At 46.9% G+C, this 24,764-nt stretch overlaps 1 protein-coding gene across 1 annotated transcript in view; it reads left to right on the forward strand.

The window, feature by feature from the left end:
• Window positions 1-24,764, forward strand: part of SLC2A9 (solute carrier family 2 member 9) — a 208,141-nt gene that overhangs the window by 20,273 nt on the left and 163,104 nt on the right. Inside the window, exons 4-5 of the mRNA XM_043906186.1 lie at window positions 11,256-11,416; window positions 22,613-22,737. Of these exons, the coding sequence (XP_043762121.1) occupies window positions 11,256-11,416; window positions 22,613-22,737 (286 nt within the window). The remainder of the gene's footprint in view (window positions 1-11,255; window positions 11,417-22,612; window positions 22,738-24,764) is intronic.

Here is a 24,764-nt window from a genome sequence, read left to right on the forward strand (position 1 = left end):
CTCTGGGGGGAAATGCCTTTGTTGAGCCTAATGGGAAAAGGACCACATTCCCAGCTCAGAGCAGCTCTGCTTTGAGGGGTTGGCGCCCTGGAGGGGTGGGCGCCCTGGCTGCTGTAACCAGACTGAGGGAACCCAGTGACAGCCAGCCCGGCAAGGCAGGGAGTCAGGATGGAGGAGAGCGGATGGCATGACTGGTGTGAACAAACCCAGGCAGATAAAACTGAAAGCATTCTTTTTCTGCCCCGCAGGAGAAAAACACTGAGATTTATTGAGCACTAACTCTAGACGTCATGCTAGTGACCGCATATCCCTGCCCAATCCTTCTTGCAAGATTGTTATGCCTGCAAACCCGGGTTGTTCTACAAGTAAGTTATTCTGTAATTGGTGCTCAAAACCATCACCCCACACTTGGGTTGAATCAGGATGTCCTTTGAGATCCCCTGCTGCCTCAAGACTGATTTTCAGCAGCCATAAGTAATTTGAACAGTAATGAAAGAACTCACCCTTTTCACTCCAGCCAACCAGAGGGCATAGAGAGAGGAGCAGGAAATGTCATCTGAGTGAAGGTCTGCACAAATGCACTGTCCTCCTGCAAACACAGCTGTGTGTGTGCGCGTGTTAGTCACTCATTCATGTTGGACTCTTTGCGACCCCATGGACTGTAGCCTCCCAGCGCCTCTGTCCATGGAATTTCCCAGGCAAGAATACTGGAGTGAGTAGCCATTCCCTTCTTCAGGGGATCTTCCTGACCCAGGGATCAAACCTGGGTCTCCTGCATTGCAGGCAGATTCTTTACCATCTGAACCACCAGGGAAGCCCTAAACATAGCTATTCGATCCCTCAAAAGAATGTTCCAGCAGCAGACAGACTCCAGATCAATTTTTTTTTTTTAATAAGAGGGATATTTGGAAGCACATATGCTTCTCTCAGCTCCTGCCTTGGGCCACATAGAAAATGAAACTTTCTTTCTTTGTGCTCTATATAATTAAACCCAAGGGTTGGGCCACCTTCCTCATTACAAAGGTAGTTGAGGGAGGAACCCAGAAAACTCTGGAAGTCTTCCTCTCCGATGATCGCTTGCAATTACTGCGTCCCCTTTCATCGCGCTCAGTGTTCGTTCTGAAAGCCAGCTGAGTGGGCGAAATCTTCTCAGATGTCTAGAAGTACAGAGGCCTCTCCCTCACCCCTCAGTTACCCAGACTCCTCCAGGAGAATCTCACAGTAGGAAGAAAAGAAGACACCCCAGAGCTGCAAACTGAATATTAAGTCAAGAGGGAGCCAGACGCTTTCCTAAGAACCTGGGAGGTGGGTTGCGGTCCCCAAGGCCACCCTAAGTCTCCATCATTTGCTAGAAGGGCCCATAAGACTCACCACGAGGCTTATTCATGATTGATTTATTACAGCAAAAGGAAGCAGAGTGAAATCGACCAAGGAGTTAGGTGCCTGGGGGTGAAGTGCAGAGGAGACCAGGGTCGTCTCCCGTGGAGGCGGGCCAGATGCCCTTAAATTTCCCCAGCAGCAAGCTATGACGCCTCTGTGAGCAGTCTTCCTTCAGGGAAGTTCATCAGAGACTAGGATTCAGGGCCTTTATCAGGGGTCAGTCACAGAGTCACCTCCTTGAGACACGTACACAATTCCTGACTTCCAGAAAAGAAGCACAGGCCACACTGTTGGCAAACTTTAAGTCCCAGTAGCCCTTCTTCTCACTTCTGGGAATGGTGTGTTCCCTCCCCAAGTCCAAGTTCCCCAAGGCCAGCCCAGGACTCACCTAGCAAGCAGGCCTTTCAGAGGCTAGAAGTCTCAGGTCAGACATGGTCACTTTTTCTGCACAGGTGGCAGAAAATATCCACCTGCCAATGCAGGAGACACAGGAGATGAGAGTTCAATCTCTGGGTTGGGAAGATTCCCTGGAGAAGGAAATGGCAACCCACTCCGGTATTCTTGCCTGGAAAAATCCCATGGACAGAGGAGCCTAGTGGGCTAGAGTCCATGGGGTCACAAAGAATTGCGCACGAATTAGCAACTGAGCATGCTCTGTCTTAGTTCTGCTGCTTAGGGGACACCAGGTGGCGCTGCTGAGCTGACACAATTTTGTCTTGCGTGGTCCTCCCTTCGAAGAGCCTGGTTTGTCCACAACGAGGTACCACTACACACCAGTCAGGATGGCTGCTATCCAAAAGTCTACAAGCAATAAATGCTGGAGAGGGTGTGGAGAAAAGGGAACCCTCTTACACTGTTGGTGGGAATGCAAACTAGTACAGCCACTATGGAGAACAGTGTGGAGATTTCTTAAAAATCTGGAAATAGAACTGCCATATGACCCAGCAATCCCACTTCTGGGCATACACACCGAGGAAACCAGATCTGAAAGAGACACGTGCACCCCAATGTTCATTGCAGCACTGTTTATAATAGCCAGGACATGGAAGCAACCTAGATGCCCATCAGCAGATGAATGGATAAGGAAGCTGTGGTACATATACACCATGGAATATTACTCAGCCGTTAAAAAGAATTCACTTGAATCAGTTCTAATGAGATGGATGAAACTGGAGCCCATTATACAGAGTGAAGTAAGCCAGAAAGATAAAGAACATTACAGCATACTAACACATATATATGGAATTTAGAAAGATGGTAATGATAACCCCATATGCAAAACAGAAAAAGAGACACAGAAGTACAGAACAGACTTTTGAACTCTGTGGGAGAAGGTGAGGGTGGGATGTTTCAAAAGAACAGCATGTATATTATCTATGGTGAAACAGGTCACCAGCCCAGGTGGGATGCATGAGACAAGTGCTCCGGCCTGGTGCACTGGGAAGACCCAGAGGAATCGGGTGGAGAGGGAGGTGGGAGGGGGGATCGGGATGGGGAATACATGTAACTCTATGGCTGATTCATATCAATGTATGACAAAACCCACTGAAATGTTGTAAAGTAATTAGCCTCCAACTAATAAAAAATAAAAATTAAAAAAAAAAAAAAGAAGAGCCTGGTTTGTAAAGACTTCTGTACTGTTTTCCTCCCGGTGCTGGCATGTTCAGTAGTGTGGGACGGTCTCTGCAAATCCCTGAGGAGGTAACTAGCATGACTTGCTCTGTGATGCAATGGTGTGTGTGCTCTGGCCCATTCACACAAGGGTTCTATGAGTATTGTTATAGCCCTCCCGAGAAAAATTTGACATGGATTCATGACAAGCTCTATGAATCAGGCAGGGACATTAATATCGTAAAACAGGCTACAAGGTAATTTGCCTCCCATTGTCTGGCAATTTCCTGTCGTCCTTTGGAGGTGTTCTATGGCAGTCCCTGCGGCCGGGCATTGCACGGTTCAATTAGTTGCCAAAGCTTGGCCCCTGTGTTGCTGGCTGGGGAGATAGTGGTAAATTATTCATGGCTTCGTAGACCTGAGAAGTAAACAAGTCTAGAACCCTTCTTTCACAAGGCAGAAACAATGATGTCAACACCCCCACCCCCGCCAGTCACCCCAGCTTCTGATTTTTTTTTTTAATTTTGTAATTCTTGTGGACCCAGCACTGTCCTTTATGTTCATCTTCACATTAAATCCTCATGGTAGCTCTTTAGGGAGAAAAATGATTTCATAGATGAGGGGCCAAAGGCACAGAGAGGTTGAGTGACTTTGCTCAAGATCACCCAGCAGAAAAGTGGCCAAGCTGAGAGCTGGATGAAATGGATTCCAGGGCCTTTAACCACTGAGAACCCAGCCCTCAGAGACACAGCCACGCGCTGGAGGTCACACGGGACGAACAGTATGAGTGAGTCCGAACCAAGGACTTCTTGGCTCTTTGCTGAGTCTCCGTTCCTTTAACCCGGTGACCTCTATTTATTTCTTTGCAGTTTGGGCTCTAGTCAGTGCTAGTCATGATATAAATATTCCTCAGTGAGTTCATAAAATGTTCCTATTAGACTCATCATCTCTTAACAGTTCAGGAGCCTCCTGACTGGTCCAGCTGCCTCCAGGCTAAACTTTCTGAGTCTCACACCATGCCTACAGTGAATGTTCTGAAACACAAGTGAGGATCTCAGCTCCAAGTTCAAATCCTTCAACTGCTCTTCAACACCTGCTGGATGAAGCGTGGACCCCTTGGGCTGGCAGTCAACTTCCGACCACGTCTGCCTAGCTCTCCAATCTGTCCCCAGCTGCTGGGCCACCTTCCCACTCCACCGACTCATTTACAAGGTTTCTGTGTCATCACCTAGGCCACCAGCTTCTCCACCTTTGAGAAGTGCCGTCTACAGTCATCTAACCCCAGCCCCCGCTCTCCTTCTTCTTGCATCCCTGATCTGAGCGACCTGGCTGAGTGGCTGGAGCCCTTCTCGGTTCCTGATACCGCAGGTCTTTCCACTCCATGTTATAAGTGCGTGTTTATTTGGCTCTTGTGTCCACAATAGATCTCGCACTCCTTGAAGGCAGGGACTGCAGAACTTGTCTCTAGAAGACAGGGTGGGAACCTGGGCCTCTGGTAGGAGGAAGCAGAAAAGCAAAAAAGCGTTAGCTGCTCAGACATGTCTGACTCTTTGGGACCCCATAGACCTTAGCCCACCAGGCTCCTCTGTCCATGGGATTCTCCAGGCAAGAATACTGGAGCGGGTTGCCATTTCCTTCTCTAGCGGATCTTCCCAACCCAGGGATCGAAACCAGGGATCTCTTATGTCTCCTGCATTGGCAGGCAGGTTCTTTACTGTCTGAGCCATCAGGGAAGAATGTCCAGATAAAAGACACAAGAATGGGTTTCTTGGAAGTAGTTCCAATGGAAAAGTAAAAGGTGGACTCCATGAATGAGATGGCCTGAAATGAGCCTAGAGATTAGCTAATATGGCAATATTAAAACTATATTTTATTGCAGAATACTTCTTTCAAATAAAGTCTTACAAGGTCCCCAAAACATGAAAGAAAATCTCTAGTCAAAGACCCATATCGCCACACCTAGCCACCCTTCATGATTTTGCCTAAATCTTCCCTCTTTCTTTCTTCATACTGTTCATAGGGTTCTCAAGGCAAGGATACTGAAGTGGTTTGCCATTCCCTTCTCCAGTGGACCACATTTTATCAGAACAAAATTATTAAGAAGAGGTGACAAAAACACACAGAAGATCTATACAAAAATGATCTTCATTGACTGAGCTAACCACGATGGTGTGGTCACTCACCTAGAGCCAGACATCCTGGAATGTGAAGTCAACTGGGCCTTAGGAAGCATCACTACAAACAAAGCTAGTGGAGGTGATGGAATTCCAGCTGAGCTATTTCAAATCCTAAAAGATGATGCTGTGAAAGTGCCACACTCAACATGCCAGCAAATTTGGAAAACTCATCAGTGGGCACAGTACTGGAAAAGGTCAGTTTTCATTCCAATCCCAAAGAAAGAAAATGCCAAAGAATGCTCAAACTACTGCACAATTGCACTCATCTCACACGCTAGCAAAGTAATGCTCAAAATTCTCCAAGCCAGGCTTCAACATTATGTGAACCATGGACTTCCAGATGTTCAAGCTGGTTTTAAAAAAGGCAGAGGAACCAGAGACCAAATTGCCAACATCTGCTGGATCATCAAAAAGCACAAGAGTTCCAGAAAAACATCTACTTCTGCTTTATTGACTATGCCAAAGCCTTTGACTGTGTGGATCACAACAAACTATTTTAATAAGAATTTTAAGAAAATTCTGAAAGAGATGGGAATACCAGACCACCTGACCTGCCTCCTGAGAAATCTGTGTGTAGGTCAAGAAGCAACAGTTAGAATTGGACATGGAACAACAGACTGTTTCCAAATCGGGAAAGGAATACGTCAAGGCTGTATATTGTGACCCTGCTTGTTTAACTTATATGCAGAGTACATCATGTGAAATGCTGGGCTGGATGAAGCACAAGCTGGAATCAAGATTGCCAGGAGAAATATCAATAACCTCAGATACACAGATGACACCACCCTTATGGCAGAAAGTGAAGAACTAAAGAGCCTCTTGATGAAAGTGAAAGAGGAGAGTGAAAAAGCTGGCTTAAAGCTCACCATTCAGAAAACTAAGATCATGGCACGCAGTCCCATTACGTCATGGCAAATAGATGGGGAAACAACGGAAACAGTGAAAGACTTTATTTTGGGGGGCTCCAAAATCCCTGCAAATGGTGACTAAGGCCATGAAATTAAAAGATGCTTGCTCCTTGGAAGAAAAGCTATGACAACCTAGACAGCATATTAAAAAGCAAAGACATTACTTTGCCAACAGAAGTCTGTCTAGTCAAAGCTATGGTTTTTCCAGTAGTCACGTATGGATGTGAGAGTTGGACTATACATAAAGTTGGACTATACAAAAGCTGAGCACCGAAGAATTGATGCTTTTGAACTGTGGTGTTGGAGAAAACTCTTGAGAGTCCCTTGGACAGCAAGGAGATCTAACCAGTCCATCCTAAAGGAAGTCAGTGAATATTTGTTGGAAGGACTGATGCAGAAGCTAAAACTCCAATACTTTGGCCACCTGATGAGACAAACTGACTCACTAGAAAAGTCCCTGATGCTGGGAAAGATTGAAGGTGGGAGGAGAAGGGGACGGCAGAGGATGAGATGGTTGGATGGTACTCAATGGACATGAGTTTGAGTAAGCTCCGGGAGTTGGTGATAGACAAGAAGGCTGACATGCTGCAGTCCATGGGTTCGCAAAGAGTTAGACAGGACTAAGCGACTAAACTGAACTAAATACCCTCTTTCTTAAAACCTCATGTCATGGTTATTGTCATGGCCTGGGCTTGGGGGTCAGGTTGATCACACTCAGGTAAACCAGCTGCCGTAACACACAGCCCCTAAATCTTGGTGACTGAACACAATGTGAGTTAATTTCCCAGCCCTGTTGCCCAGTACAGAGGTGAGCAGGTGAGCAGGGGTGCTCTGCTCCATGCAGACACCCTGGGGCCCAGGCTCCTTCTGCTGAGTGACTCCCCCATCCCTGAGAGATTCAGAGGCTTCTGCTGGGTCCTCTGTGAATGTCCAGCCTGCAGGAAAAGGGCGTGAGTGAGGAGAAGGTCCAGGAACTCTTAACATCTCTTCACACATCCTTGGTGAGAAATGGTCCTATGAACCCCTCCCCCCCCCCACACACACACCCAGGTTCAAGGGACTGAGGCGTGTGACAGGGCAGTGTAGGCAGGAATAGGAAGAGGGTAGATGCTGTGATCTCAGGCAGGCTCTGCAGTCCCAGTGGATTCAGAGCAGCTTTCAGATGCATCACTTCACTCCAAAGTTTTCAGCTCTGATGAAACATCACAGAATGGCTCCAGGTGAGCCAAGGAGGGGGAATACAGACCGAGACATACTTAGCAGTCAGTCAATGTTGATGCCACATCCTCACCTCTCCCCCGGCTCAGTCTTTCCACATGTACCTGGGGGTACTGATGTGATCATCTTTGTGTTTTCCAGACTAAGAACAGGGATAGAGTTTTCCGTGATGTATGGGTTCCCTATTTTGATTATTGAATGATGCCCAGCCCATAGCAGAAACTCAGTTTAGGACACACACACACTCATCTCAGCACCTGCTCTGTACTGGGTACTACCAGTCCGTGCCAACCTACTCCATGAATCTCTAGCCCGATGAATGAGTCATGCAGTGAATTAGCTCAACAAGCCTCATCACCTGGCTCCTGCTCTCACATATGCTTTGGGGCTGCCTTTCATCTTGGTTTTGGCTGAATTCACACCCAAAACAAAGTTTAATTGCTAAAGGCGTCACTTGGAAACCAGCTTTCGGGGACTGTCGGAGATGTGTTTCCACAGCGGGCAACTCTGCCAGGCTTCTCCAGCCTCCTGCAGATGCATCCGTTCTCCAGCTTCCCCAAATTGAAATAAGAAGCGTCTGCAGAGACTCCCAAAGCAGCGCCTAGCAGTGAGAGATGTGAAAGCTGCCTCTTCCCCCACCAGGCTCCTGAGTGCTTGGAAACAAAAAGAGAACATTTCCTACAAAACAGCATCCTTTTAGTTTCTGCACGTAAACTCAGGATGCTGGTCATTGCTGCAGGCGTGGGAAGACAAGGCTGTCGAGAGCAGGCATCAGCAAGACTTTTCCCAGCGCAGCCGCTGGAATCCATGCAGGACTGTGGTAGGGACCAAGTCACATCCAAGAATGGCCTCCAATGCCGGAAGGTCTCCTGATTATTGGGTCAGAGGCCTGGGAAGTCCTGGGCACTCACTCCAGCTTCTCTGGAGGGTCTGGATCCTGTTGGTAGTCCTGGGGGCATCCTGTGAAAGTGAAAGAAAGGGAAGTCACTCAGTCATGTCCAACTCTTTGTGACCCCATGAACTATACAGTCCATGGAATTCTCTAGGCCAGAATACTGGAGTGGGTAGCCTTTCCCTTCTCCAGGGGATCTTCCCAACCCAGGGATTGAACCCAGGTCTCCCGCATTACAGGAAGAATCTTTACCAGCTGAGCCACAAGGAAAGCCCAAGAATACTGGAGTGGGTAGCCTATCCCTTCTCCAGCAGATCTTCCCTACCCAAGAATTGAACCAGGGTCTCCTGCATTGCAGGTGGATTCTTTACCAACTGAGCTATGAGGGAAGCCCAACTGCCTTCCTGCGGCCCCTCCATCCCTCTGGCTTAGTGCTAACCATGCTGTTTCTCGCCCTATACTTGGCTTCCTGAGGGGTGTCCTCCTTACGCTCTTTGGGGCCTGACAGGGCAACTTCACAAGGACCTAATCAGTACTGATCTTTAAACCTGTAAATGTCCTGGGCTTCCCTGGTGGCTCAGTGGTAAAGAATCCACCTGCCAATGCAGGAGACATGGGTTCAATCCCTAGTCCAGGAAGATCCCACATGCCATCTGGCAACGAAGCCCATGAGCCACAGCGATTGAGCCTGTGCTCAAGAGCCCGTGAGCCACAACTGCTGAGCCCGTGTGTCACAGCTGCAGAAGCCCATGTGCCCCCAAGCCTCTGCTCCACAACAAGAGAAGCCACAGCAATGAGAAACTCGGGCATCGCAACCAGAGAGTGGCCCCCTTTCGCCACAGCTAGAGAAAAGCCCACGCAGCAACGAATACCCAGAGCAGCCAAAAATAAACAATAATAAAGGTGTCTGATGTTTGACAAAAATGGTGTGATGATGGTTTTACAATAAATAAACACATGTCCTGTTGAATTTAGCTGCTTCACTGCCATACCTTCATCATGAAAAGTGGGGTCACTGGTGGGTGGTTGTATTCAGGCTCTGAAGCCAGGCAGACTTTGCAAAAGTAAATGGGGGTGTCCACCGCCAGGGTTCTCATGAATATGAAATGGAATTATTTATGTGTTTTGGTAGAGTTTCAAGAGTTAGACACAACAGCAAGTTTGTCCGGTTGAAGCTAAAAAAGAAGGCATTGAAAAAATAGTGAGCAGCTCCCCAGATGGGTGGGAGGGCTGGCGAGCCAGGCTCAGAATCTCTGCAGGGAGAACAGATATATTCTTTTTCAGATTCTTTTCCGTTATAGGTCATTATAAGATATTAAAAATAGTTCCCTGTGTTCTACAGCAGGGTCTTGTTGTTTATCTGTTTTATGTATGGTAGTATGTATGTGTTAATTCCAAACTCCTAACTTACCTCTCTCCACCTCCAATATCCTCTTTGCTAAGTAAGAGGAGTTTTCTAGAAATGGATTTGCTGGGTTGTAGGTTAGGATCATCTTCAACTTGACTAGGTAATGCCAAACTGTTTTCCGAGATGACTGTACAAATTAAATTCCCACCGTCAGTGTACCAGAGTACACAATGCTAGTCACTCCCGAACCCTTACCAGACCTGTTCATCTTTAATCTCCCCGGGGATTGTGTGATCTTCATACAGGTGCTGGGTGCTGCTCCAAGTTCTTGGGTAATTTCTTGACAGCCCGAGACATCAGTGTTATCACTCCCGTCTTGCAGATGAGGAAGCCCAGGTTCAGCTGGCTTAAATCATTAGCAAATCACGGTGCTGGGGTTCAAGCCCAGGCCTGTGTGACCAGACCTTATGCTTTTTCTGCCATGCTATAACACTGGCTGTTATTGGAGAGGTCTCTGGGCCTTTACAGGGAACCTATGGGGAGCTATGTGCTTCTTGGAGATGGAACTCTCATGGGGAGCACAGTTCATGACCTCAGTCTTTGGTGTATATCAGAATCACTTAGCCCCATCCCAAACCCACTGAATCAGTGTGTGTGTGTTGGGGTGGGGGGAGAGTCTAGTGAGCATGAAGTGGGCATCTTATTGTGGTTTATTTAAATAATTTTTAAAATTTCTTTTTGGCTGTGCTTAGTCTTCATTACCCCACAGGCTTTTCTCTGCTTGCCCTGAGCTAGGGCTATTCTTCATTGTGATGGGGGCGTGTCTCATCGCAGTGGCTTCTCTTGTTCCCAGCACAGGCTCTAGGGCACGTAGGCTTCAGTAACTGTGGCATGTGGGCTCTGCAGTCTCAATAGTTGTGGCGCATAGACTTTTTACTCCATGGCATCTTCCTGGACCAGGAATTGAACTATTTCTCTTGCATTGGCAGGTGGATTCTTTACCACTGAGCCACCAGGGAAGCCCTCACTGTGAGTTTAATTTACATTTCTGTGTTACAAAGCATGTGGACCATTATGTCATTAGCTTCCTGGTCAGCTGAATTTGTTTTGGAATCTGTTCAAGTCTTTGACTCTTTTCTACTTGTGTTGTCTTCTTATTGATTTGTTAGAACTCTACATATTGTGACTACAAATCCGTTGTTGTTACATGAGTTGCAAATATGTTAGCTCAGTTGGTGGCTTGTCTTTCCAATTTTCATGATGCCTTCTGAAGAGCAGAACACTCTAAGTCTGAGGAAATCCAAATGAGCATTTTGTTTTTCTTTTGTGGTTTTTTTCTGTGTGTGTATTGAATCTTTACCCACCCCAAGGTGGCAAATTTTTCCCTTCTTTATGTATGAACATTTTAAACACATTTCCGAGGTGATTCTGTTGTGTGGTTCCCCTTGGTTCAGAGTCAGATCTGAGTTTGACTCCCAGGTTTGCCACTCAGCTGAACAAGTCAGTTTGTCTCTCGGAGCCTCAGTTTCCCTACCTGCAAAAGGATGTAAAAATAAGGTCCATCCACAAAGTTTGTTAGAAGGATTGAATGAAACAGAGCTCAAAGAGAGCTTAGTGAAATGCCTGATATGAAATCAGTGTTCCATAAAACTCATTTTGTTTATATACAGATGGGCTTCGAGCAGCTGGGAGGAATAACATGGTTTGTTGTTTGTTTCCAGTACATCAAGGCCTTTTACAACGAGTCATGGGAAAGAAGGCGTGGACATCCCGTAGACTCGGACACTCTGACTCTGCTCTGGTCTGTGACCGTGTCCATATTCGCCATCGGTGGACTCGTGGGAACGTTCCTGGTGAAGTTGATCGGAAAATTTCTCGGGAGGTCAGTGCAGGCCCCTCTGCAATGTCCATACTATGTCTGTATTAGTCAGGATTGCAGCAGGCAACAGGGTTCCACTCAGTCCAGCTGAAGAGATTGGAATGCCAGAAGGACAAGGAGTGGAAATAGGGTACTGGAGGCCAAGCAAAAGTGAACCCAGGGGTGAGGGGCAGGTACTGAGGCTGTGGAGGCACCAGGCTATGTCAGGACCCTGCTGTCCAAACAGGGAGGAGCTGGGAAGAAATACTCTGGATTTTCTCTCTGCCGGCCCTCCAGTCTGCCACAGGCGCCTCTCATTGGTCAAACCCAAGCGGAAGCCTGAAAACCCAGGAGTCTCATTGGTGCAGCTCAGAAGGACCAGCTCCAGGGCTCAGAGCAGGGAGGGGAGAGTGGAGAGGGACCCAGATGTGGGAGCAATTGGACAAGAGTCAGCACAGTGTCTTAGAGACTGTTCCACAGAAATATCTGTAGAGCTGCTTTTTAAAAATCAGTTGCTTAAGCAGTCTTCCATTGTATGAGTGGATGATAATTTATTTAATCAGCTCCTGACTGAGATACATTTAGGCCATGTCAAACTCTTCCCATTACAAACACAGCTGCCATGACTATCAATTTCATGTTGAAATTCCCCAACATCAACCTCTCCAATCAGATCCACTTTACCCCTGTGTTTCATTTGTCTTTTATTTTCTATGTGAAGCCTTCTCTCATGTAAGGTTGAATTATCAATAAATTCCCCCAAACATTTGCTCTGTCTCCTTGCTCATAGCAACTTCCTGGGGATGCTGAGGTGTTTAGTGCAGAGAATAGAGTCTTTAGAGCATTGATATGTGAACTTGAATCATGAGTCTTCTACTTCCTGGCTGTGTTGACATTTGAACCTCAGGTCTCTCATCTGTGGAATAGCGACAAGAGTTCCTACCCTGCAGGTGATGCTGTAAGGGCTAGAGAAAATTAATGGGGGAGAATGGCCCATTAGCTCAATGAAGAGAAGCTATTATTATCCACCATATTATTTTCTCATCATCACCTTGACATAGTAGGGGGTCACCCAAACATAGTAAAGTGAAAGAAAGAAAGAAAGTGAAGTCACTCAGTCGTGTCTGACTCTCTGTGACCCCATGGACTGTAGCCCACTAGGCTCCTCCATCCATGGAATTTTCCAGGTAAGAGTACTGGAGTGGATTGTCATTTCCTTCTCCAGAGAATCTTCCTGACCCAGGGATCAAACCCAGGTCTCCCACATTGCAGGGAGATGCCTTGCCATCTGAGCCACCACAGGGAAGCACCAAAAGAACCAGATGGAATTCTCCAGGCCAGAATACTGGCCTTTCCCTTCTCCAGGGGATCTGCCTGACCCAGGGATCGAACCCAGGTCTCCCACATTGCAGGCAGATTCTTTACCAGCTGAGCCCCAAGGGAAGTCCATGAGGGAAGTTCCCATGGGGAAACAGCAGGGAGTCCACAAATCTCCATATTGCATTGAATTGGTAAAGAGATGGATCAGACCCCTGGAAATCCCTCTGGGCTTTGGGGTTACAGAAGCACTGTTAAGAATGGTGCTACCCACTACTTTATACTTGGCCTCACATCTTCAAATTAGGGTTGGTAATGTTCAGAGCAGACTTTCCAAAGGCTGGAGCAGGTCATTCTGAAATTTGAAAAAAATCCATGTGATGCTCATAAAGGTCTGCGATACCCCAGTGAGGTAGAGCAGGTGCCAACATTCTCCATGTCCCCCAGGCCGCTTCCAGGGCAGTAGCTGTGGGAACTCAGCACACAGGAGGTACACCAGTTGTGGGACAGTCAGGGTTTTCTGAGGCCCCTCTGTGTTCCAGGCACTCACACTCACTGTCTTACTTACTTCTCTCTACTCCACGGGTTCTATCCATGGAGAATGGGAATGAGCGAGGTCAGAGCATCTGGCCAAGCTCAGCCAGCTCACACGGTGCCTGAGTTCACGCTGGAGCCAATACACGTCAGCCATGGTACCATGATCTTTCCACTTGCCCAGGAGATTGTAGTTAGTGTCCTGCTGGCAGTGGTTTGGGGATATCTTTGACTGTTTGACAAGGAGTAAGTGACCAGCTGACCTCCAAATCGGCACCCCTTTCCAGGACCTCCAAGGCACTGTTGCTAAATCTATGGCCCCAGTCCTCTCACGTATTCCTGTAGATGGAATCACCTCCAGCCCCAGACTCTGTTGCCGGTGACACACACTTATATCTGCCTGTGGGCACTTATACTGCAAGGCTGCCCCAGCATCCAACTTATGTTCCCTTGCATCATTGTCATCCCATCCCCTTCACCCTCAGCTCTTCCTGAGGGGCCTGACGGGGAGGATGGTGAATAGATTCCTTCAGTTGCACTCAGATTGGCCTCCTTCCCATATCACTGGATCTAGTTCTTCCCTCTGCAGTGGAGAAAGCATGTGTGAAACCATAGGGAAACTCACTCTGGCTTTGAAATCAGATCCTCAGTCAGATTCTCTAGCAAAGTCATGGTTGATCCATTCAGCACATGCTTTTGAGCACCTCTGGGGAGCCAGGCACTGTGTTTGCACTTAGCAACACAGACAGAGACAACGCCCACAGCCTGGGGCTGGTGCTCTGGGCTGCGGAGGAGGCAGGCCCACGACAATTCACTGTGCAAGTCGTTCTGACTGTGGGAAGGGCCGTGAACAGGCGGTCGAGGACAAGGAGAGGCAACGAGTGCCCCCTTCACTTCCAAGTCTGTAAAGCTCAGATAAGCGACCCACCTGAGAGGTAGCTCTGAGGGTGACTGAGATAAGATTCACAGAAGTCTCTGTCACTCAGGACTCCCCGAGTCACTTTTTAAATGGCAGGAACCCATATCAGACTGGCTTATGCCTTAGAGGGAGTTAGGTGGCTCACGTGGCTGAAATATAATTCAGTTGAATCCAATAGCTCCTATAATGTCATAAGAAAAGGCATCTGTGTTCTCTCCTCTCAGCTCTTCATTGCTGTGTTGGCTTCATGAACAGGTGGCCTCTGCCCACATGGGGGTGAAGTGGCCCAAGCCACTTAGACAGATATGGTTCCTACTGAACATCCCCGCCACAAACTTCTTCCAACAATCCTCATACAGGCCCCAGGCATGAATCTCACCTCCCTGAGAGAGCTTGCAAACTGTCAAGACTCTTCAAAAGGAGCCAATTCTACCCCATTAGGGACATTTGACAATGTGCAGAGATACTGCAGGTTGTCAAAGCTGAGGGCTGTGACTGGTACCTCCTAGAGGCCAAAGTCTCAAACAGAGGGAGTCAGCAAACCCAAAGCACAGAGCTTCTCCAGTGCATGTGATTTGCGCATCACCAGTCGGTTTTAAGGACATAGTCCGCTTGGTATTAAATGTGCATGAACTGGGAAGTGACAGTTAAAAGTTGTAACAAACCTTTACTCTAGCTCCAACCCACTGCGCACCACACATCTACTAGAAACCACGCTGGCCTCCTCTGAGCTCACAAAGATCTTCGTGTTTCCCTCTGTTACATCACTTGGCATTTGGGGTTACAGTGATTTAGTTACATTTCTGTCTCCCCTGAAAGGCGAGCTCCTCACTGTAAGATCCGTGTCTGTACATGAGCCCCAGTACATGGCACCGGAGCCTGTATGCAGTAGGCAAGCAGTAAACATTTGTCGGGTGTATGAAAGGATGGAGGGAAAGTGCTCGATGCTTGAGCTTTTTCCAGCATAACTCCCCCAAATGACCATCCTTCTCTTGCCTGCATGCTTTTTATTCGCCCATACATTTATCTTTCTCAATAAATATTCATGGAGAGCTTTGTATGTGCCAAGCACTTGGGGGTGCACAAAACTGACAAAGTCCCCGGGGTAACAATTCTCTAGGCAGAGGGGACAGGAAGTGCAAAGGTCCTGGGGGAAGAACGGGCTTGGTTCCTTTGGAGATAAGACAGGAGGTCAGCATGGCTGGAGCTGAGTCCGGGAGTAGAAAATGAAGCAGGAGGGGTCACTGGGGTCAGAGGCGGAAGACACTGTGGGGAAGGGTTGGGACTCCAGCTTTGACTCAGAGTAAGATGGGAAATGACTGGAGTATTTTGTGATCTGACTCACAGTTTGCAAGGCTTGCTCTTATCAGTGAAGTTAGGAAGGCTGGTTAGGAACATCCTGCCATAAGTCAGGTGACGTGATTCGTTTTGCACCGGGTTTGTCATGAGACACAGAAACGGTGAGAATTGTTTGCATTCTGGAAATAGTTTGGAAGTAGAGAAAACAAGCCCTGCTCATGGACTCTGTGGGAAGCAAGAGAGAAATAAAAAATCATACTAACATTTTTGTCTTGATCAATCACAAGGAGCAAGGATTGCGTTGCTTTTTTAAAAAAATTAGTTTTATATTGGAGCAGAGCTGATTAACAGTGTTGTGTTGGTTTCAGGTACAGCAAAATGATTCAGTTATACATACACATGTATCTATTCTTTCTCAAGTTCTTTTCCTATTTAGGGTATTACAGAATACTGAGCAGTTACTTTTTGAGGTAGGGAAACCCTTGAGAAAAACAGGATTTGGGGGGAAAGGAAGAAACAATACTGGAAACTCAGTTTCAGGTATACTACATTTGAATTGTCTGTTAGCCCTTCCAGTGGAGATGTCAAGTGCACAATTAGATTTGTGAGTCCAGCACTCCGGAGTGGCCAGAACTCAGATGTAAATCTAGATGTCGTCAGTACAAAGGTGACACTTAAAGCCAGGAGATAAGACAAGATTACATAGGAGGTACATAAGATCATGGCATCCAGTCCCATCACTTCACAGCAAATAGATGGGGGAAAAATGGAAACTGTGACAGACTTTATTTTCTTGGGCTTCAAAATCACTGTGGATGGTGACTGCAGTCATGAAATTAAAAGACGCTTGATCCTTGGAAGAAAAACTATGACAAACCTAGACAGTATATTAAAAAGCAGAGACATCACTTTGCCAGCAAAGGTCTGTCTAGTCAAAGCTAGACAGTAGTCATGTATGTATGTGAGAGCTGGACCATAAAGAAGGCTGAGCACCAAAAAATGGAAGCTTTTGAACTGTGGTGTTGGAGAAGACTCTTGAGAGAACCTTGGACTGCAAGGAGATCCAAACAGTCAATCCTAAAGGAAATCGACCCTGAATATTCATTGGAAGGATTGATGCTGAAGCTGAAGCTCCAGTACTTAGGCCACCTGATGAGAAGAGCTGACTCATTGGAAAAGACCCTGATGCTGGGAAAGATTGAGGGTGAAAGGAGAAGCAGGTGGCAGAGAATGAGATGATTAGATAGCATCAGGGACTCCATAGACATGTGAGCCAACTCCAGGAGATAGTGAAGGACAGGGAAGTGTGGTGTGCTACAGTTTATGAGGTCACAAAGAGTTGGACACAACTGAGACACTGAACAAGGTAGAGACCAAAGGAATAGGTTCAAGAGCTGAGCCTAGAGCCCTCTAATACTCAGAGGGTTGGGAAGATGTTAAGGATCACCCAACAAGGTAGGAGCAGTCTTACCATTGAATGAGATCTACGATGTGAGGGAAAGGAGATGGTCATCAACCAGGTCCAACATGGCCAAGGAATGAAGACCAGCCTGAGCTCTGGGTGATGAATTGAGCAACACGGAGGTGGCTGGTTGTCTTGGCAAGAGCTACGTCAAGGGCACAAAGGAGTAGACAATCATGGGAGTGGGTTTAAAAGAGAAAGAAACAAGAACTGGAGACAGTGAGTGCAGACCACTTTTTTTCAATGTCTTTTTAAAATTAATTTATTTTTTAATTGAAGGATCTTTTTGAGGAGTCTTACCGTTAAGGGGAGCAGAGACAATGGTGTGGTGGATGGAGGAAGAGGTAGAATCAGGAGCATCTTTTGTGTTTTAAGATGGGAGCTGCAGCAGCACGTTAATGAGATGTTCCAGCAAGAAGGGGAAAATGGATAGTCAGGAGCAAGGGGTGAAACTTGCTGAAGCTATAACCTTGAGCAGGTCAGAGCGGGTGGGGAACTAGTAGGTCATTGGAGGGATTGGTTTCAGGTGAGAGTGGAGACGCTTCATTCATAGAAACAGGAGGGAAGGCAAAGCTTATGGGCACAGATGCTGGTAGGTTGAATGACATGGAAGGAACATGTGGACTCTCTCTTTGGATTGATTCTGCTTTCTTGGTGAAAGCAAGGTCACCAGCTGAGGAACAGGACAAGGGGATTAAAAGAGAGAGAAGGTGCTTGAAATAGTCCCCTAGGAGACCAGGAGACTGAGCAAAACAGGAAACTCTAGAATGGTTGGTAGGGGGCTTAAAGACCACTTGAGTTGGGTGGTCATGAATTTCAAGTGAGACCAGGCAACATAATTCAATGTATTTTTTTTTCCCAGCCAAGATGAATTTTGTATACATGTGCAAGATAGACTGAGATCTAACTAGGGTTGGCGTTATCTCAGCAACACAGAATGAAGGAGAAGAGTGAGTGGATCAAGGAGTGGAGGGTGTATGAATGTTTAAAATGATGAACCTTGGAATTCAAGCTGGATAAGCAGGAATAGATGGACACGGAAGAAGCTAGATCCCATCTTGGCTTATAGGCTTGGTCAGCTAAAGAACTGTTGGAAGGGTAAGTGGTAGGAGCCAGGATCTCCATAATTTCCCCCATTTTACTAGGGCTTAATGAAAAGTACTTTCCAAATCCAAACTGAAATTGTACTCCCTATATCTCCTGATTGTGGTCCTGTGCATCAAGGTAAAATAGTGGAAGGCAGCTCTCACACTTCCTCTGAACCCTCTCTTATCTGGGCTGAATGTCCCCAGTCCCTTTGACCTTTTCTCAAGGACATGGCCTCCAAACTCCTTGTTACCCCTTGCTGCCAAGAGCTGACAATCTGGGCTGCTCTGGGAAGATTCTGCATCACTGGAGAAGCTCAAAGCAGTGAATCAGGTGTACGCAGTTGGGGGTCCCAGGGGGCACTGGAGTTCTGCTCTCAGAAATGGCATGGTGCTGGTCCCTCTCGTTCTGTTGCATGTTCACCCCTGGGAAAAATATGGAAACACAATAATTAAAATCCCTGTCTCTGAACCCTAGTGAGTCAGCGTTGTGAATTATCTGCAAATAAGTTTTCCCTCCTCACTGGGATATTGTCATGCTGGGGGTTATTTTGGGAAGAAATTCATTAATATGAGAAACTTGCTTAGAGGGTGTGCAGCCCAATTTGCAAATGTTTCAAGTTAGACTTGAATGTGATTTTAACACCCCCTGCATAGCACAAAATGCACCATTCTATCCAATGCAAGAGCTCAGACCCAAGTCCTGGGAGGCATCCATGGCTTCTCTTCCTCTCTCCACTTCTATCCAACTCATCCATATTTTAGGTTCTGAATACCAGTTTCCAGTGTCTGTGGCCAGGGTGGGGGTATTCCCTACATCATCAAGACATTTTCCAGACATCAGCTGTCTGTTCTATAATTCAACTCCGTTCTGACACTCTCTACCCAGTGATGGTATCAGATTACTATATCGAGGGCTCAGTCCCACCAGATTGCCCCTCTCCCAGTTCAGAAATCAGTCCCAGGCCCAGGCTGTCGCCTGAGCTTCTGACCATCTGGCTCTGGACTGGAGGTTCCAAAGACCCCCTGCCTTGGCTTTCAGGTTAAGGGTTTAGTCTTGCAAGACTTCCCCTCCCCTCTTCCAACGCCAGATGCTAGTACCATGTCATGGTTGTCAACTATGCTTCTGACTCAAGTCTCCAGCCCCTCTCCTCTCTCTGTAGGTCGGGATGGGATTGAAAGTTTCAATCTTCTAATCACATGGTTGACTCCACTGACAACCATCCCCCATCCTTATTTCCTTTCCCAAATCACCAGCTCTAAACCAGAGCTTCCAAGGATCCCCCTCTTAGGGTTTTATTAATTGCTAGAGCAGCTCACAGAACATATAGGAACATTTTCCTATAGATCACTGGTTTATTATGGAAGGATATAACTGGGACCAGCCAGATGGAAAAGACGCATGGGACAAAGGATGGGGAGGGGGGCGGAGTTTCCGTGCTCTCTTTGAATGCACCACTCTCCCCAAATCTACTCATGGTCATCAATCTACGAGCTCCCCAAACCTTGTCCTTTTGGGGTTTATGGAAGCTTCATTACACAGGCATGGTTGCTTAAGTCATTGGCCATGGGTGTTTGAGCTCAATCTCCAGCCCCTCTCCTCTCTTTGGAGGTCAGGATGGGATTGAAAGTTTCAACATTCTAGTCACATGACTGGCTCCATCTGGCAACCATCCCGCCATCCTTAGTTCTTTTCCAAGTCACCGCATTGACATGAGCTCACTTGTGGGCTTGTTATGAATAGCACAACATTGATTTCATTGTTCTGGCTCTGAAGCGATTTTAGGAAATGAGGTCTAGTGACGAAATATTATAACAAAAGATGCCCCCGTGGTTCTTATCACTTGGGGAATTCCAAGGGTTTTAGGAACCATAAGCTGGAAACCAGGGATGAAGACTATATTTTTGCTTCTATAAATCACAATATCACTACCAACCAATTCCATCAATTCTGTCTTCAAAACACACCAAGATCCGGCCATGGCTCACTCCCTCCACCATCCTGATCCAAATTCCTGTGAGCACTTGCCCGATCTATTGCAATATTCCCCATTGGCTTCCCTGACCCCACACTTACCCCCTGCATTCCATGGTCAACATAGAAGATGGAACAGTCTGATTAAAATCAGGCCATGCCTCTTCTCTCCTTTGAAACTTCAAAGGCTGCCCTTCTTACTCAGATAGAAACCCAAGTTCTCAAGGTGGCCTGCAGACCCCTTACAAGCTCCCCTTACAAGCTCCAGTCCCCTTTACTTTCACCTTCTACTACTTGCTCTCTGGGTCTCCTCTGCTTCCAGCCACACTGGCCTCACTAATGTTGCTGAAACAGTCTACGTCTGGCTCTTCTCTGCCATGATTGCTGCTCCCCAGGGTCCATACAGCTCGTCTTCTCATTCTTCAAATCACCCACTTTCTTCTGTCTGTGCTCAGGTGTTAGCTTCTTGGCAAGGCCCTCCCTGGCCACTCCGTGTAAAATTGCACCCCCTTCCCTGCTCTCATGTTCTCTACAACATTTCTCACCAGATTATATGCTCCACATGTTTTATTTTTACTTGTTTATTAAGAGGAGCATAAAATCAGGGACTTGGCCACATTCATGGCTGTGTGCCAGAACATAGAATGCTACTCAGCACCCAGTCCAGCTTCAAACATGTGTTGAGTGAATAAATGTCAGCTGAATGAAAAAAAGACTGTTGAAAGAATGAATGAATGTGAGTATATGTGGTAGCCACCACTGCAAACAGCTTAGTATACTGGATTCTAGAATGCCAAATATCCCATTGAATAGCTTGTGACCTTGAAGAAAGAAAGAAAGTGAAAGTCTCTCAGTTGTGTCCAACTCTGCGAATCCATGGACTATACAGTCCATGGAATTCTCCAGGCCAGAATACTGGAGTGGGTAGCTATTCCCTTCTCCAGAGGATCTTCCCAACCCAGCGATCAAAGCCAGGGCTCCTAAATTGCAGGCAGATTTTTTTTTACCAGCTAAGCCACCAGGGAAGCCCAAGAATATTAGAGTGGGTAGCATTTCCCTTCTCCAGATGATCTTCCCCACCCAGGAATCAACCTGGGGTCTCCTGCATTGCAGGCGGATTCTTTACCAACTGAGCTATCAGGGAAGCCCTATTGACCTTGGCCAAATCTTAGTTTCTAGATCTGTTTCTTCGTGTGAGAAATACAGTAGTAAGTCACCTAACTTACAGGGTCTTCAATGAGTGTAAAGCACTTAGTGCCCGGCACATCATAAGGACTCTATGAATGTTAGCTATCATCATGGTTTGTTTGTTTATTTTACCTTACTGAGTCTCCGATGTCACATTCCAGGTGACATCCTAGGCACTTTACACAAATCATTCTCATAGAATCCTTACAAGATAGACATTATTATATTCATTTTCTAAGGGAGTGAATCAAGTCAAGACTGAGAGAGTGTAAGAAGTCTTTCCAAAGTTATTCAGTTAGTATGGACTGTCCAAGCAGGAACATGACTGGAGGTGGGTTCAGAAGAACAGCAGCTCTGCAGCCCGCAGATGTGGAAGCTAAAGTGAGATTCATGGCAGATCAGAGCTGGGCCATGTGGGGCAAGTGGGGTCCACGTGACCTGACTCCTAGATTCATTCCTTCGTTCATGCAGCAAATATATACGGGTCACCTGCCTGAGTCAGGAACTGGTGTAGTTGCTGGGGATAGAGTGACAAGATAAAGTCTCTTCCCACTAGTGCTTACATTCTAATACAGAAAGATGGACAGCTAGCATAAAACAAGTAACAGGAGGATAATTTCCTGTAATGTTGGGGCTGTGGAGAGGCTAGAACAGGGTGAGAGGATGGGCTGTGCAATTGCGGAAAGCAGTCATGGCAAAGGGTGTCAGGAGGTCGCATTTGAATTGAGGCTTTAGTGAGATGCTTCCCTCATAGCTCAGTTGGTAAAGAATCCGCCTGCATTGCGGGAGACCTGAGTTTGATCCCTGGGTTGGGAAGATCCCCTGGAGAAGGGAAAGGCTACCCACTCCAGTATTCTGGCCTGGAGAATTCCATGGACTATACAGTCCACGGGGTCGCAAAGAGTCGGACCAGACTGAGCGAACTTCAGTTTCACTTTCTTTTAGTGAGATGGAATGACCCCATTGGATCAGAGACCACTTCTGAAGATTCTAGGCTCCCTTCCAAGCCCCTGAGGCGTCAGCACCACGGGACATCACATCCATTTCAGAGGTCCCCCTTTCAACATCTCCACCCCCGGTACTTGCTTAACAAATTCCCTATGTTAAATTCTCTCTGTTAAACTAACTACAGTGGTTTTCATTTTCCTACCTGACCTCTGACTCATGGATTATAAGACATATTTTTGTCTTTGTAATGTTAAATGAAGGTCTTAGAACCAATGAAATAAAACACTACACCAGGGAAGTCCGCAGAAGGTCAGGGCTGGCGATGCCTTCAGAGGTAACCTAATGAACCCCAGTGATGAGCCCAGAGGAAGGAAATGCTTTGCTCAGGGTCACATGGCCAAAAGTGGTGGTGGGTCCATTGAGGAGTCTGGACCTTGCTCCTGGAGTGGACAGGCCAGTGGCAGACTCATCAAACCTTTTCTTTTTCTTCCAGGAAGAACACTTTGCTGGTCAACAATGGGTTTGGGATTTCTGCCGCTTTGCTGATGGCCTGTTCTCTCCCAGTTGGAGCCTTGGAAATGCTCATCATGGGACGTTTCATCATGGGTGTGCATGGAGGTGAGACTTCATCGTGTCAGAGGAGGAGGCAGTAACACATTCCTCGGCGGGGAGGTGTGTGTGTATCAAAATGTGATGGGTATTTTGTGACTGTCAGATGACTGCGTCCCTACTGATACTGAATTGGCAGAGACTGAGGATGCAAGAGGGCTTCCCAGGTGGTGCTAGTGATAAAGAACCCAGCTGCCAATGCAGGAGGTGCAGGAGACATGGGTTCGATCCTTGAGTCAGGAAGATTCCCTGGAGGAGAACATGGCAACCCACTCCAGTATTCTTGCCTGGAGAACACCATGGACAGAGGAGCCTGGTGGGCTGCAGTCCATATGGTCACAAACAGTCAGACACGACTGAAGCAACTTAGCACACACGAGGATGCGAGAACCCAGCAAGGAGTGAGGCAGCCCCATGGGATGGACCACTCACCCACGATGCTCCTCTCCTGGAGAAGTGTTGACTGGGATGATCCCAAACCAATACCAAAGACAGGGATGGTTTTCTACACATCATGTGTTCTGTTTGTCATCTTCACCATAAAATTCATACCCCAAGAGGTCTGTGGGTTTTTATGTCAGGGGGTTTTTATGAGGGTTGTCTCCTGTCTGGGTCTCTGACTCATTCATTCTTTCTTTTATGCTCCAAGCATTTACAGAGCACATGCTGTGCCTGATGTTCATCTATGCTGGGGACACAGTGGTGAACAGGACACCCCAGTCCCTAAATAGTGGGGTGAAGCCTCTTCCAGGGAGATTTTTGGGGTTCCAGTGAGCAGCAAGAGGGGCAAGTCCCATCTTTGAGCGCTTGTCAAGTCTGCTTGGACACACTCGCTAGAGTCCCACTGGCCAAGGTGAGTGCCATGGCCAGGTGCAGAGTCAGGGTGAAAGGCGTCCGACCACCCAAGGATGCGGACACAGGGAGCCTGGATGGCCGCAGTCTGCCTGCCGGTCTTAGCCTCTTTCTCTCTTATGTGAAAGGACCAAGTACTCCTAAACCTTCTTGTTAGGGAATGTAAAATTTAAAGGTGTGCTGTGTGTGCACAGTGAGTATATTCCAGGCCCTGTTACCTCCCCACAGCACCAGTAATGGTAGCATTGCCATTATTGTTGCTGTTATCATTTTTATTCTGTTAACGAGATCATCATGTACGGACGCGAGAGCTGGACCATAAAGAAGGCTGAGTGCTGAAGAATTGGTGCTTTTGAACTGTGGTGTTGGAGAAGACTCTTGAGAGTCCCTTGGACTGTAAGAAGATCAAACCAGTCAATCCTGAAGGAAATCAACCCTGAATATTCATTGGAAGGACTGATGCTGAAGTTGAAGATCCAGTACTTTGGCCACCTGATAGGAAGAGCCAACTCATTGGAAAAGACCCTGAGGCTGGGAAGGACTGAAGGCAGGAGAAGAAGGGGGTGACAGAGGATGAGATGGTTGGATGGCATCACCAACATGAGTTAGAGCAAATTCTGGGGGACAGTGAAGGAGAGCAAAGCCTGGCAAGTTGCAGTCCATGGGGTCACAGAGTCAGACACGACTGAGCGAATGAACAACAAGATACAGATTCAAGATTCAGACAGATGGTCTGGGTTTGAAGTCCCTGCCTGCTCAGGAGGAAGGGTAGTGAGATGGGAGCATCTGAAAGTCCTTTCTTGATGGAGTCCCCTGAAGCCTGTCTTCCTGGCAGTTTTGTATTTTATCCACTTAGCCTCTTTCCTGCTACTTCGCCTGTCTAGCTAGTCTGGGGGAGGTGACATTTACTCATTACACATAACTGGATGCTCTCTGAATTTCCCTAATTAAAAATAAGCTTCAATGTATGACAAAACCCACTGAAATGTTGTGAAGCAATTAGCCTCCAACTAATAAAAAAAATTAAAAAAAAAAAAAAAACTAGCTTGCCAACTTAAAAAAAAAAAATAAGCTGGATTCAAAGAGAGATGCCATTTTTATAAAACCACATATTCAAGACAAACGTCTTTTAGACTTCTTGTCCTGTGAACTTTTCCAAAAGAAGTAGAAAAATGTAAAATCAA

Source organism: Cervus elaphus, chromosome 6 (genome assembly GCF_910594005.1).
Source record: "Cervus elaphus chromosome 6, mCerEla1.1, whole genome shotgun sequence".
Lineage (NCBI taxonomy): Eukaryota > Metazoa > Chordata > Mammalia > Artiodactyla > Cervidae > Cervus > Cervus elaphus.